At 27.0% G+C, this 16701-nt stretch overlaps 1 protein-coding gene across 8 annotated transcripts in view; it reads right to left on the reverse strand.

Moving 5' to 3' along the window:
• LOC103570517 (nucleolysin TIAR) overlaps positions 1–16701 on the reverse strand; it is a 209868-nt gene that overhangs the window by 12787 nt on the left and 180380 nt on the right. For all 8 annotated transcript variants that reach the window (XM_014444861.1, XM_014444863.1, XM_014444859.1 and 5 more), the window contains 3 exons: positions 11565–11640; positions 6729–6831; positions 3749–3929 (listed from right to left, as the gene is read on the reverse strand). In XM_014444861.1, the coding sequence (XP_014300347.1) occupies positions 3749–3929; positions 6729–6831; positions 11565–11640 (360 nt within the window). The remainder of the gene's footprint in view (positions 1–3748; positions 3930–6728; positions 6832–11564; positions 11641–16701) is intronic.

The following is a 16701-nucleotide window of genomic DNA, read 5'->3' on the forward strand; positions in this document are numbered from 1 at the left end:
TTCGATAGTAATCGTTACCGCCATCAATTGTTACTGTTATCATTTTTAATGACAAACCTAATTATTTTGCCACTGAAAAAATTTTACTACCATTTCAAATACACAGTTAGAAATTTTGTGTATTTGTGTTAAAAAATTATTTGGTTAAATTTTTTGTATTGATTTTTAACACAGAAATCTGTTAATTCAACACAACCCGTTTGTGTTATTTTACTTTGACAGATATTTTATGTTAAATGATCAAAAAACATAGAATGTAACACATTTCTTGTGTTATTCGAAAATTGACACAAAATTTGTGTTATTTGACTAAACGTTCCCGCGCAATTCTTTATTACTATAACCAAGCAAAACATTGTAGCAGCATTGTCTGCAGGGAAATTTGAATTATAATTTATTTGCAATTAAATATATACATTTTACAATTAAATTTAGATAACATTCGTATCTTTTTGAACCGGTTCAATTGTTCGTTAAATTGACATAAGTTCACTGAGAGAAAAGTGCTTAGTAACCTGAACTATGCAGCGATAGATATAAAAATATAGTCTCCCTAACCAATTTTTATTGTTACTGGAACTATGTACTAGTGTGAATCAGCACGGAAAAATAGTTACATTAACTAAATTTAAAAAACCATTTTTGCCTTATTATGGTCACTACAAAACTTTAATCATTTTAAAACAAGACTTAGTAGTGAACACAACATAATCTTTATCGTTTGCTCAATTAACATAAAATAGATACAGTAACTACGTTAGCTTAGTGACTGTGTGATAGTTGGTAGAAATAATTTTAATAGATGACACAACTAAGAATTTAGTTGTCGTCTCATACAATATCATTTATTTAGTTCCTTTTACTACTAACAAAAGTATCAACCGTACTATTTCATGTTAGTTCTCTAAACAGTCGATTTCTAGTTAATTTAATAATTATAGAATATTTCTGCTGACTAGTAATCAAATTTAAAAAAAAATTCAAAAGAGAATATCGTTATAAATACCATTAATATTTAGTTTCCCTGCCTCTAAATTGCATTCCTAATGCCAAAAGTGCGTATTGCAAAACATAAGCCAAAGAAGCGTATCAAACATTTTTTTTTGCTTATCAGTTCCGAATCGTTAAACATGTGGAGGTCGATTAAAAAAGTGAAAAAAAAAATTTTTTTATACCAAAAGGGCGTGTAAATATTTTTTGTTACTTAGATAATTCCCTCCAAATATGTGGGGCTTTTGAGCCAAAGTCGTAGCGTATTTCGCCGTACTTGAAGTCGTGGCGTATTTTGGCTCAACTCAAACCAAGTTGACTCACAGGTTTCTTTTTATCAGTGTGTGTAGAGAAACTCAAATTTGAAAGCCGTGTTTATAAGTTTTCATAACGTACAAATAAATAACCTTATGAGTTAAAGAGAAACCCTTTATAGCAAAATAATCAAACAAGATGTTTGAATCGAAGCAGTTTTACGATTTTCATATTATAAAATAATTCCAGCTATTAATATTAATCCTACATATATTTTTAAATTATGTGCTGTTTTTGAGAATTATAAATATACAGAAAAAACAGATAATTTGAATCCTGAAATTTTTTTAAAAATCGATTCGGGAAATCAAAATTTTCTTGCCCTAAATAAATAATTATCTTGAAATTTTTATTTTTAATTCAAATATTTTTTCTCAAGTTAACATATTCTTATGCTTAAAGCGAAGAATTTTTACTTGTTTCAAAAGTTTTTATTTCTTAATATTAGATATTTTTTTGAAGTAAGATATATGAGTTTTTGTAACAATCTGCACTTTTTTGTTTGAAGAATATAAAATTTATCGCAATGAGTACTATTATTTAACGCAAGAATTTTTTATGCTACAACCAAAACAAAAAAGTTGCTTAAACTAAGAGATAAAAGTCACCAGAACAAAGCAACAACAGCGGGAGTAGTTTGGTGCTCGCCACCAGATCGCGCCCACCTTTTGTATAGTGTCCCTGGTAAGAAACTTATTTCAGAAGTATTATATTCCAAGCTTGAGAACGATCCTGGCATAAATACTTCTCTGTTATCCGACAGAGTGACAAGAATCATTTTTGATTGTAATATAGTATATACTAAATTACATTAAGACATTAATATTTAATATTAATGTTTCCTAAAATAATTTTTGTGATAATAAAAAAATATCAAGTACGTTCAATGTGAAAGAAAAAAAATTTCTAAATTTGTCACGCAAATATTAGCTAGTAAATAAAAAAAAATCCAGTAATAATGAACCAAAATCTGCAGTACAGATCGCTAAATAATTTTATTTCTTGCAGTACTAAATCATGGAAATGGTAACTATGAATGTTTAGTTACAATAAGTCAAATCAGTACATTCTCAGAAAGTTCGATTTTCTAGTGTGTACATCTAGACACAAATACTTATTCCTACAATTATAAATGATCTGAAGAAATAAGTGTACATTATTAACATCACTATAATTTCATTGCTCATTGGACTAAGAATAAATTATTTACTACAATATAAATTATAGTTATGTTAACTTTATCTTAGTATATGTAACTGAAAATAGTAAGAATGACTATGTAGTCGAAGATCACTTTACTATGGTGTATTAGTTACTGAAACTGATTTAGTTTAGCTGAGTCGTCTGTGAACTACGATTTCTTAGTTCAGAAAACCGATTTTTTCTCTCAGTGTTCTACTAAGGTTAGATCAGTATACTTGAGTTGGTTAGGTTATGTGCTTATGCTCATTAGTTGATTTTAACACAAAAAATGTGTTAAATTTACACAAATGTTCCGTTAAATGTACACAAATTTACTGTCAAAAGAACAGATTTTATGTGTTCAATTTTATTTAACATAAAATTTGTGTTGAAGACAAACACAAACGCAATGTGTTGAATTATCACAAAAATTGGTGTGGATCGTTTGCAACACACGATTTGTGTTGAATTTAACACAAAATTTCTAACTGTGTAGTTGAAATTAAAAACTTTGTGTCATAGATAGTATAATTAAATTTTCTCCGTGTATGAGCTCGTAAGATTAAGGTAAAATCTCAAGAATGTATATGGTTCATTATTAATTCTATATCTAAAGGCTATAAATTGTGATTATATTTTGTAGTGGCTGAGGAAGTCCCAATAAAGGGACGAAACTTTCAACTAAATCAAAGCTGACTTAAAATGAATCAGAGAAAAGTACTCCAATCAGTGAATATTCACTGATCTTTAGGTTTTTTCACTGATTCTTTTTAAGAGAGGATGTTCTGATTTTTTACTTTGTTCTGACTCGCTGTGATCTATTTATTTATTTATAAAATACCTTTGAATTCTAATTATCATTATTCATTTAATTAGGCTTGATTTATTTGATTTATATTGCAGCTATCAACATTATAACATTATAGTACTTGGAATAATCGACATTAATTAACGCGTTTAATAGGAGATATCTTGTATCTACATCTCAAATTTCATTGCAATACAGACTCAGTGTAATTAAAATATAACCAGATAATTCAACAATGAGTGTGTTGTATGTACATTGTATTTAACTAAATTAAACATACAATTTAGATTAAGCATATACATATACATATATTTATATAGAGCTACTGAGGTAGTTAAATATAAAATAAAACAATACCGTAGACAATAGAGAGGTTTTAACAATGAAAAAAGTAAATTATGTATACAGTGAATGTTGTAATTCAAATGATTTAGTAAATTTTGAGATAATCACCTTACAAAAGCGTAACCTTTATCCTTGAAGACCCGAATTTCTTGAATAGAACCAAATGGCGAGAAGGTTTTCTGCATCAGCTCCTCTGTAAGGCCATTTGTTAAACCACCACAGTAAACTGTGCAGTTAGTTGGACTGCTCTGATTGTACACCTCGTCAAAGGTTAATGGCTTAGCGTTTGCTAAAATTGTCACAAAATGAACAAGTTTAATCCATTAAAACAGTATATTATTTTCTCATTGAAACAGTATAGCATAGAGATAACATTGAAACGTTAAATATAAATTTTCTTTCATTAAAACCCTTACTATTATTGTTACTGGATCTTTTTTTTTTTTAAATAGACTGAATACTATATTAAATTTTTTTTTTTTTTAAAGTTTAGCAAATTTTTCAATTCTATTGGGAATATTTATCACCGTTCTATTCAAACGTTCGAAATAAATATTTCTAAAGTCAACGTCAGATAATAGAATTCCGATATTGAAAAAAGAAAGAAAATGAAAAAAAAAAGTTTTTAAAATAAAATAAAATAAAATAAAAGGACAAAGAAAAAACACACACAATGGAAATGGCATATGAAAGAGCACGCGTACATTCGTATAGTCGAAGAGCGAGGCAAAGTGACGAGCCACCGCAAAGTGCTCGATAATGCTTTAAACGTTTCGCGGTCGGTACTTAAAGGTAATATCAATTTTCCCACAATAGTGATGCAGTACCAGCCAATTTGCTATGTATACACTGTACTCTATAAATATGTGTAGATATTTGTATACACATATATATTTATAAAATATATATGTATGTTTGTGGTAAAACAGTGACGGAAAAAATTTACTAGCAAATATGTTATTGATTTTAAAAGGGTTGTTACTCTGTGAAAAATGATTTTAGAATGATGAAAAAAATGCACTTCAGAGCTTGAACTTTCTAGTTTATGACCTTTAGCTTTGAAATTTTTAAGCTATTGTTATTTTTAGTGTAGTGGTAAATTTAGTGAAAAATGGGAAAAGCTATTTATTTACTTTTTTTTTTTTTAACGAGTTTGACGTGAAAAAATAATTTTTTTTCGGCTAAAAAAGATCGAAAGATCTTGCAGAGAATACTTAAAGATTTTAAAACCGTAGCTTAGATTTCTGTAGGATCATTAGGTCATGAATAATCGGTTGTCAAAGTAAAGTGTGTGATTTTTCCTTTGATATCTGATAACCGGGGAAAAATGGCCGCGCAGAGCTCACTTGGTCTCCCTAACTCGAGGAGAAAAGTTACAGCTAACAGCACATGACATCCAAATCAATGGAAAAATTTTTTCTGAGCAAAGCTTTTAGAAGATAAAAAAAAACATTTCGATTACTTTTTTCCTACTTGTTTTACAATCACTCACTAGTGATATGTAAACAAAACAAAAAAAAAAAAAATTGTCGAATCAAAGGTCAAAAACTAGAAACTTTAATCTTCAAAAAGCCTTTTTTTTTTAATCCCAAGATTATTTTACTAACTCACATTTTCAGTGAATCTCTACAGATAAATTAAAATGATTGTTTTTAATCAGTAAAAAAAAAAATTAATAAATAATTCATACTTATCTACTAGAGTTAAATATTCATAAACATTTAAAACAAAAATAAAAAATATATTTTTTTTTTTATAAATATGTTATAGATAAAAAAGTATTTCTGTTTAAATTTCCCACAATATTGACTTGATAGCGAATTTAAAATGGATTAGAGAATTTATGTTATCAATAATAATAAAAGCAAAGAGAATAAAATATTAAAAATATTTTTTTTCTCTTTATTCGATTTTGCTTTGGTTTTCTAAACGCACGTATGCATGACATATATATTGTCTGGTGCGCTTAAGGTATGTACACGTATGTGTGTTTTATTAGGTACGTAGTTATTCATTTATTTAAAAGTGTTTACGTGTATGTTGTATGTACGTTTATATAGACTTGTGTGAATTTGCAAGTAGTGTTGTGATGCACAGTCAGCCAATCAAAAACTTGGCGCAACAAGCAAAACCGAGTGGTTGTAGTATAGGATGTTGCCGTCAGGGGAATTGGTGTATATACAATCGGGCAGTCGACAACGCACGTTCAATGGTTCGTTGGCAGTTTTGCTTATTAATATTTCGCAATAGTCTATAGGCTCATACATACATATAAATATATATATATACTAGTACTAGTACCAAACTAGCAGAACTCACACCCAAAATACACAGACACAACACACAGTCGTTCAACCCCTTGTCGACATTTAGAATAAAAAATCAACTACTATAATAGAATAAAATAATAAATAAATAAACAAACAAACACATAAATAAATAATTGTGATGCAAGTGTTGGCCTAAATTATATACTTACCATTGGGGCTTAACATTTAAAGTTATGCCGACTAAGCTATTTTTTTACTTTATTATTATTATTATTTTTTTTTTAAATAAAAATAAGTTCAAAGTTCTTGGTGAGTACTAATTAAAGAGTACGCAAAATGAAATTAGTTGGTCGACTGCATACAGAAATAAGAGGGTAAAAGTGAGCAAGAGTAAAAAAGTATAATAATAATAATAATAATAATAATAATAATAATAATAATAATAATAATAATAATAATAATATTAAAAAGAGTAAGAGTAAGAATGAGAACGAGAGAGAAAGAGAAACTTTGTCTGGAAACCGCTCACGATATTATAATAATGCCTTCACTTTCAGTCTACACTTTGCCTTTAAGGTACCGTTACAAAAGTCCATTGAGCTTGTTGCATATATTGTTAAATAAAATATAACTTTACCAATAACTTTAATAATTTATATAGAGAATCAGATAAATATTATTTATAATAAATAGTAATCATAAGAAATTAAATCAAGAGAAATTGAATGTAAATAAATTGATGAAAAAAAAAAAATAAAAAAATTAAGGGAATCTAAAATGAAATAAAAATAAAAATAAAATGAAATAAATAAATTTACCTTCCGATTTGGGAGGTGGTGGTTTACGTGTCGCCCAATTTGTTCGGATGCTTCTGCTGCCAAGCCACTGGCCATTCATCGCGCCAATTGCACTCTCCGCCTCCTGAAAAATAAAAAAAAAATAAACGTAATAAACTTAAATGTACATTGCAGTCTTTACCTTCAGCTGTCAAGAAGTGGGTTTGCCTATGTGATTGACCGCGTTTATATCTCAACTTTAATTTATTTCTTGATTTTATTTTTACAATAAAAATTTTTTTTATAAAAATAAATTTATATGTAAATAAATAAATATAATGAAATATAAAAAAAAAATAATTAGTGAATATTAATTTATTCATTGAGGCTTGTAGAGTAAAATACAATAAAAAATAATTACCGATATAGGGCCAATTAAATATAATTTAATTGATAATTAAAAAATGCGCATTGATATTTATAAATTTATTAATTAATAATACTATTGATTTAGTAAACACATTCTTGATTGTTATTTTAAATAAATATTAAATGTTATGTCACGTGATGTAGAACATTGATGAAATGGGTTAACTTTTGAATAATAATAATAATAACAATAATAATAATAATGATGACGAAAAAATAAAAAGTATTAACAAGTGAACAGGCCTCGAGTGACCAGACTAGTGTCAGAACACAGTATACTAACAGGGAAAAGGGAAAAGTTGAGCAATCTAGTTGAATGACTAAGTCAAAGCCAACAACAACAGTTACGGTTACAACTAAACAGTAAGTTGACTTACACGTGGCGTTCAAATAACTTTATTTAGTTAAACATTGAGACCTGGATATAAGCACTTAATTATACACTACAGCTGTCCTTATTTATTGAGTTTCAGTTCTAAGTACACATATATTTTCACGGGTTATTTCTGAGTCTTAATTATTAACGATATTTATGCAGGCGAATTAAATATTTAAAAAGCTTTGGAAATTTTTTTGTTGCTATGAAAAAGTAGGGATTTATTTATTTTGGCCTTTAAAATTTTTTATAGTTATACGAGTTTAATTTTTTTTTCCACTGCGCTCTATTTCTCGGCAAATTTAATAAAAAATATAGAGCGAATTAAAAAATAATAAATTAAACGACAACATCACTGGAATTTTTTTGTTTTTTTATGACAGAGTTTATAAAAGTTTTTGGCTCCGCGTATTTTTATAACTAAAAAATTAAAACTTTAAGAAAAAAAAATATTTCAGAGATCAAAAATATTGTTTTTATAACAATTTTCAACGAACACATCATAAATCACTATTTTCCTGACTATAAACCATTAAAATTAATTGAAATAATAATTTTTGATATTAACTATTATTTTTATTATCAATTCGCAGAGGAATAAAATAATTTATGAAAAATAAATCAAGCTAGACTTACGCATAATTTTCAAAATTTTATTGGGCTGAATTTATTTTTTTATTTTTTCAAACTTTTAACCTCTCGAAACTAACGGAAAAATTACGATTTTACAATTATTTCAATTTTTGTTCATCAACTTGAGTCAAATAAACAACTGAATAAAAAAAAAAAATTTTTGAATCTAAATTTTTCGAACTAGCTCCGAAAATTTAAAAATAAACGCCTTTCTAACTTAAATATGATTTAAAATTTCAAAACCGCCATTTCCTTAAAAATACCACGAGATAAGAATATGAAGAGAAAAATAAAATTTTCAATCATTTGCAAAAAAAATCGCGTCTAATCATCTAACTGGTTGTGACTGAAAAAATTCATGACCAAGCCCAAATTTGTAATCGAAAATTTAATGACAGTCACAAATCATCTAACTACACGGAAAGAAAATTTCACTAAAATTTACGATGTTAAGATTGTAATCGTGAGCTAGACTATCATTGACGTCAATTTTTAAATGTCTTATTATTTCCAAATTTACTATAGTCTTTGTTAAAATTACGAAGTAGTTTATATTCTTTACTATTTAACATTGTAATTTTAACAAAGACTATAGTAAATTTTGAAATAAGGCATTTAAAAATTGACGCCAATGAAAGTCTAGTCCACGATTATGATGTTACTACCGTAAATTTTAGTAGAATTTTCTTTCCATGTAGATGTGACTGACCAAATTTGTGAAAAAAAAAAATTTTTGACGGTCCGAAATGACGCACTCTGACCAAAAAATTTGTGATGGTGATTTCGAATTAGAACAGGCTCGTCATTTAGGTCCGTCGGTCACCAGATCGTCAGCGAACCGTTTTGTAACCAAAACACTGTAAAAAATTTGTGGAGTGATCGTGAATTTAATTCAGAGTGAATGCGGATCGGATAAATGTCTATTTACTTAATTCCTTTGGAGTAAAATTTACTTCGAAGAGGAGTTTATTTTAATAGCGAAACTCTGGTTCTGAGTAAAATTCACTCCTGAAAGGAGATTATTTGGATATTGAAACTCTGAATCGGAGTGAATGCGGATTTAAATAACATCCAGATTAGCTCTTTGAAAAAATCATCTCCCGATTTACTCAATATGCGGAGCGACTTTTTCAAAAACTCCGAAACTCCAAATGGCAGAGTGTATTCGGATTTAAATAAAATTCGTTATCACTCCGAATGCATTCCCGGGTTTTTACAACGTATAATTTTAAAAGGAATTTTTTTTATATTCTCGTGAGGGAAAAATAGCAATTTGTTATGCGATTAACTTTTTTATAATTTTTATTTGTGATGGATTTGGGATAGTGAAGATTTAATTTGTATGAAGATAAAGGAATTTAAAATGCATGTTGTAAGCAACAGTTGCAGTATCCGTGAAATTTGTTCCTCTTGGCAATCTAATCTTAACACGTGGGATGCGCCGAAGCTTGGCTGGACGCGAGTAGCTACTGCTGCAGCCCCAGATCAATACGGCATTAAAACAGCTGCCTTTGGCCAGTCCCTAGGAAAAGCCGGATACCTCCTTCCTTTCCTCTCTCACACTATTCTTCGCACGTACACACATACACCCATACATCCATATTTATATATATACACACACACACACTTACACGTCCTTATATACACAATCATACTTAGCACTTTGCTACTCTGTACGCTTGGCCACGAGAATGAGAAAAGCTCCTCAATCACCTGCTCGTAACTATCTGCGTTTGTCGGTAATTTACGTTGCGGATTTTCAGCTCATACTTATACTCTCACGCTTTATATGTATATATATATATATATATATATATATATATATATATATATATATATATATATAGCTCGAACAATTCCAAAGTTTTTATTTTAAAACTAGATCACTGTAATTTCTTCAATTTATTTTTTTTATTTATTTTACATTAAAACGTTTTTATTTTATTGATTAATTCTAAATTAAAAAGAAATAACGTTTCTTTTTTTTTAATACTCTGTGTTACAAATATATTTTGAGATATAAAAACTTATCATTTAAATTTATATTTTATATTTTTTTTCATATTGCATGATGAGTCATGAGCTTTTGGTCATTTATAAAAATTCAATCATCGATATCTCGGTGAAAAATGATCATACATAAAAAAAAATATTTATTTAAAAGCTTGAAATGTCTACTTGACAAAGCTATCATGATTGAATATAAAAAAAAAATTTTTTTTAATAAATGCGCAACCAATCGCAGAAAACAATTTATTTTTTTATGTTACAAAAATAATTTTTGAATTTATTACAGTAAAATTATTCTTTGAAGTGAAATTTCTATTTTATTTGAATTTTTCTATCTACTGTTTTATTGGATGATAAAAAATATCTGCAGAAAATTATTATGATTCGTGAAAAAAAATCACCTAGATCTTCAACCACTCGATGGAAAACTAAAACTGTCAGCTTTAAAATGCAATTAATTAATAGAAGCTGCGGTTCGATACTTAAAAGTTACGACCCAAAGACGAATTAAAAAATTTACGAGTTCTTTTTTTATCTCCTTTGACCTAAAACTTTGCTGAATTTCATCCGATACTTAAATTTCCACATGCACTTTAAAGTAGACACTTGAAGCTTTTAAATTATTGTTTTTATCTACGAAAATCCTGACCGAAATTACAGGCATTAAAAATGTAATTTTTTTTAATTTTTTAAATAAATATTAAAATAGAATTTAATTTGTTTCTATTGGTCTTATAATTTCATGCAAATACTTGTTGTGCACTCAGTCAATATTTATTTTTAAAGCAGACACTTTCTCAATTAAAGTTATAGTAAGAACGACGAGAGTTATGTCGGTCACTCCATAAATACAACCAGACATTTTTTAGGTCGCACTGTTCTTTTTACAACCCTTTGTTCGAGATGGATTTTGGGTTTCCGCGCCCTGGCGACACTACTCGTGATTAAGTCTTTGTTTAATATTAATGAAACTTTATTTTTAGTTCGTGTTTTTTCGGCATCGAAAAATTTCCAGACATTCATTTTCTAAATTTTTTAAATATTAATGCGGATTAAAAAAAAAATATTTTTTCAAATTGTTACAGACACCGACGGTTAAAAAATTATAACCAATGAAAAATAATAAAACTATTAATTAAATAAAAAAAAGAAATTCGTCAATAAATTGGGAAAAAAAAAAATTAAACAAGTAAAAGCTAAAGATATAACCTTTTAAGTGAAAATAAAAGTTTTAAAAACTTCTTCAACCAATTAAAAAAGTGTAAAAAGTAAAGTCAAAAGTTGAGTAAAAAAAAATCTATAAGAAAGTATTAAGAAATAAAAATCAACTCTTTACATTGGAAAACAAAAAAAAAACTTTTTTTCATTTAAAAGGCAATTTATATAAATTTTCAAATTTAAAATTTGTTTGATTTAAAAAGTCAACTTACCACTTTCTTTACAAAAGATACAAATCCATATCCTTTGGACTTTAGTGTCTGGGGATCTCTGACAACTCTGCAATCCCTGAAACAAAAAATTTCAATAGTTTTATAAGTAATAGCTTTTTATTTCACATAAGGATTTTATTACTATTATTATTTTTTTTTTAAATAAAATAAATTTCATTTCTCACTATAAATTTACAATTTATCAAGTATAAAATATTCGATCCTTTATTATTTTATTACGAGACATTGAACAATGCATTAATAAAAGTTTCAACAAAGTCTTAGCAATTTCATTTTATATTGTGTCTGTATACATATATGTATATATACATATGAATGTACATGGATATAGATATATGTATAAACACATGTTATCCTTTATTGTTTAATCAATGAATGGAGAAAACTCATGAGGAAAACGAGTACGCGCAAGCAGGATGCGCTGTGATAATAGGATAGCTAAACTGCTCACTTGGCGACTAGCTAACAAATAATCGATCCAGCTGTGTGGCACAAGGGACAAGATGCTAACGACCGTCTCTCTATTTACGGACTTTAATCACGACTTTTTTTCTATTTTCGTTTTAATACAACAATCGCTATCAATTACGATTTATATTTATCTTCCGTGAAAAATAAAACTGTTCAAATTTTTTTGAATCCATGCATCTCTTCTCCAACGAAAAGAAATTAATGAATGGAATAATTGACACTGGAAAATATTCACATTTTATTTTAAGTAGAGGAGGGAGGGGCAAAACGGGGTACTTAAGGGAATACCAAGTTTTCGAGGATTCAAATGTACACCAAATCTTTTTTTTTTTAATAATATTCAAAGTAAATAGAAAAAAATTTCAGTTACCGTTAAAAAAAAAAATTCTCAGTTTTGCGGGCAAAATGGGGTACCCCCTAAAAAAGATAAAAAAAAAACATTTCTGGATTTTAAATGAATTTGATCAAGTTGAACTTTTTTGTAAATAATTTACATGAAGAAAAATTATATTTTGCATGATTATTGGATACAAAAAAAGAAAACGAATTTTTAATAGTTTTTATCATAAAACAAAAGTCATTAATGTTTTTCAACTGACAATTAACTTTTGAAAAAGTTTAACATAAAAAATTTCAAAATAACGCTCAATTAGGGGAGGGAAGGGGGCAATAGGGGATAGAATAGGTAAAACGGGGTACCCCCAACATTTTATTTTTTAAATGTTTTTTAAACATTCCAAAATCACTGTTGTAAACATAATTGAATATTATTTTGAATATTTTTTGTTAAACTTTTTAAAAAATCGAGTTTCAATCAAAAAATGTTGATAACTTTTGATTTATGATAAAAACCAATAAAAAATTGTTTTTCTTCTTTTGCATCCAGTAATTGCGTAAAATGTAATGTTTCTTTATGTAAATTGCTAACAAAAAAATTTAATTTGATCAATTTGATTAATATTCAGAAATTTTTTTTTTTTCACCTTTTTCAGGGAATACCCTATTTTGCCCGCCAAAGTGAAATTTTTTTGTTTCAACGGCAACTGAAATTTTTGTTTATTTACTTTGCACATGATTAAAAACAAAAATATTTAGCGTATTTGAGTCCTCGGAATCATAGTATTTCCCTAAGTACCCCGCTTTGCCCCCTCCCTTTCCCCTACATTTACAAAAGTCATTTTGGAATGTTCAAGAACCATTTAAAATGTAAATTTTTTTTTTAATAAAATTTTGAGGTTGTCCCGTTTTGCCTACCCTAACTCTTTTGCCCCCCCCCCTTCCCTTATATTTTGAATTTCTTAAAATTATCGATTGTGTTGTTTGGAAAATTTTATCAATATTTTTTTTGTATTATTACGTCGATTGAACTAAATTTTTTAAAATAATTTTTAAGTTCTACTATTATTATAGTTTGGACAGATAAAAATTTTCTGTTAAACTAAAATTTTTTTACTCAAAAAAATAAAAAAAAAAATTAGTAAATTTCGAAATTAATTATAATATTACAAATATTTAAATTTAATTATATTTATGTCAAGCAAAAGTTATAGAAATTAAAATAAAAAATAATTTGAATCGATTGTAAAAATGTTGATAATTATGACTTGACGTTTATTTTTTTCTCAACTAGAACTAATTTTTTTCGATAAAAATTATGTTCTATTTAGTAACAAAAAGTATAAAACTAAAAATAAAATTTTATTCAAATTTTATAGTCTGGGCAAAAAATAAAAGCTGAGATAAAAAAAAAGGTCAACCTATAAAAATTATTTTTGTTTTAATTGTTGGAATATATTTTTCGAGGTAATTTATAAGATAGTTTAGTCGATTGTAATTTGTAATCCAGCATACTATTAAATAGACAATAATGAATAGCAGAGTTAAATCCATGATAGAGGTGTAAATTCTTAAATTGCTTTCATTGATTTCAATGCGTAATTTTCAGAACCATTTATCTATAATATATATCCACTTTATATACAAAATATACTAGTCGAAAAGATTAGTAACGCTATCGAGCCGTAAGTAAAAGAGAAATCAAGAGGATGTGGGAAAGAGAGTGAGAGAATGAGATAAACATATAAAGAGAGAAAGAGAAAGAGAGAGAGAGAGAACGTGTGTTTAATAGCCTCTCGTATACGCGTAAAAGTGCGAAAACATTTTCCATCAGGATAATCCTTGTTATGAGAGAAATGCGTGCAATAACGATTTGCCCGATGTGTGTTCGCTCTCAGTCGCAATATTCACGTGCCTGGTGAAATTCGATTACCCGCGAAATGCGACCAATTAATTCTCTTGTGTCCGTTTATATTTGCATGGTTTGTACGATGCTCAACTACAAACGACAATTCGACAGTATTTTTTTATTATTATTATTATTTTTTTTTCTTTTATTATCAATTTTTTTTTACTGTAATTTGATAAATATTTTATGAGATAATCTCATTTAAATTATTATTATTTGCTTTTCTACGAAATGACATATTTCATTTTTATAATAATTGGGTCAATGAATAATTATTTTAAATCTTTAATAATAAATTTCCATACATTATTTGATATGTTAATTAATAATTTCTCAAATAATTTTATATTTTTAATGTCAAAACACAGATTTATTTATTGATTATAGATTTTTTAATCAACGAATTAATTATTATTTAATATTCGAAATTGCATCATTTAGATTATTAATTATAAAATTGGCTGGGACAAAATGAGCACTCAGGAAAATAATCTATTTATGATAATTTCAATAATTTATTTTACTTTTATTACTTGTTACTTAAAATAAATATATCAATTACCGAATATTTCTGCATAAAAGTATAATCACATAAAATAAGAATTAAAATTTCAAATATTACCAATTAATTTTGTGGTTATATTTAATCAAAATGTTTTGCCTCAAAATATATATTACTAATTTTTTTAAACATGGATTTGGATAAATAAATAAAAATTTACGTTCAATTTACCATATATGAAAAAAAAATTGAAACTTTTTAATACTTCTACCAAATTAAGCGGAATCTATCATTTTTGTCTCGATTATATTTTATTAAACAATATATATATATATATATATATATATATATATATATATATATATATATAAGGGAGGGAGAGATAAAGTTGACCTCTTAAAAGAAAAAAGTGAACCAGGCGAGTTTTTTTTACTGATTATACTTTTTTTTTGAGTCCTTAAATATGACCCAGCCATAAGAAATTAAAAATCCAAAGTTTGGGGCATAATAGGTCCTTTCTTAAAAACTGACAAAATAAGCTTTGATATATATTGGTTTTATATTTATAAAGAGAAATCTAGGGAAAAATGAGACACCACTACAGTCGGACCTCGTTATAAGACTACGTGTTATAAGACTCTTTGTTTCAATTTATTAAAACTCGCTCCGAATACTTTCCCCACCAACTACTCAATGAAAATTTTGCGCCGAAACCTCGCTATAAGGCTAACGAACAGTACGACTAAAATCGAGAAAAAATGTACATATTTCTTAAAAAATACAATTTCATAGTTTCACATAATTAATTAAGGGAAAAGAATGACAAAATTCTGTTTGGTTATAATTATACATAAAATAAATTCACTGTATGATAGAGCACAGTTGAACCGAGTAGATAAATAAAACGCAAAACGACGGTAATCTTATAGCGAGGCTTGAGCACAAAAACTGTTAAGCACAATAGTGGAGGAACCTCAATTCTAAGAAAATTTTCCCCTACAGCCCCGAACTAGTCTTATAACGAGGTCCGACTATACTGACTAGAAAAAAATTTTTTTATGTTTAAATCTCATTCTGCTCCTGACATCCACCAAAATTTGGTGTCTTATTTCTTTCCACAGACTGATTTAGCCTCACTTTCCTTGATCCAATAATTTATGTGCAGGGGTTAAAAATGGAATTATTGAAAAATAACCGTGTGATTACTGTAGATCATAATTTGATTTTTAATTCAATAAGTAAATTATGAAAATAAATATTTGTTTTGGGAAAGTTGATTTTATTTATGAAGAATAATTTTAAAAAATTTTGAGTAGATTATTTTTTAAAAATTTCGGTTAAATTATTTAAGCAAAAAATCATTAAAATTATTTAAAAAAAGTTTCCTTAATTTTTTGCTGAATATACCTCATGTTGTCCACTGACACAAGTGTAGTGTTTTTTTGCTGTTACAAAAAAAAAGAAGGCCCGTTTTGCCCTCTCTATCATAGTAAAGTATTATAATGACAGTAATGTCCAACTTATTGACATACTCAGTATTTTGTATATTAAATTATAAATATATTTTTTAAAGTTTGACAGATGACATAAATAAAATAAAATTATTTATAAATTTTAAAAATAAAATCGAGTTGACTGTGACATTTATTAAAATTATTTAGATAATTTTCATACATTAATTCATTAATAATTAAAAAAACATTAATACTGACATTCAAAAGTTATATTTATTTTCAACAATTTTTTCACCTTCGTCGTACTCATAAAAAAAAAATAATTAAAAACTTAAATGTTTTTTTAAACAAAAAAATTTTAAATTCATTGATGAACATATCAAAATGTAATTAAATTCCATTTATTCTGAGCTCTTTAATGAAGTAATAATTTTCAAATGAACT

Source organism: Microplitis demolitor, chromosome 10 (genome assembly GCF_026212275.2).
Source record: "Microplitis demolitor isolate Queensland-Clemson2020A chromosome 10, iyMicDemo2.1a, whole genome shotgun sequence".
NCBI lineage: Eukaryota > Metazoa > Arthropoda > Insecta > Hymenoptera > Braconidae > Microplitis > Microplitis demolitor.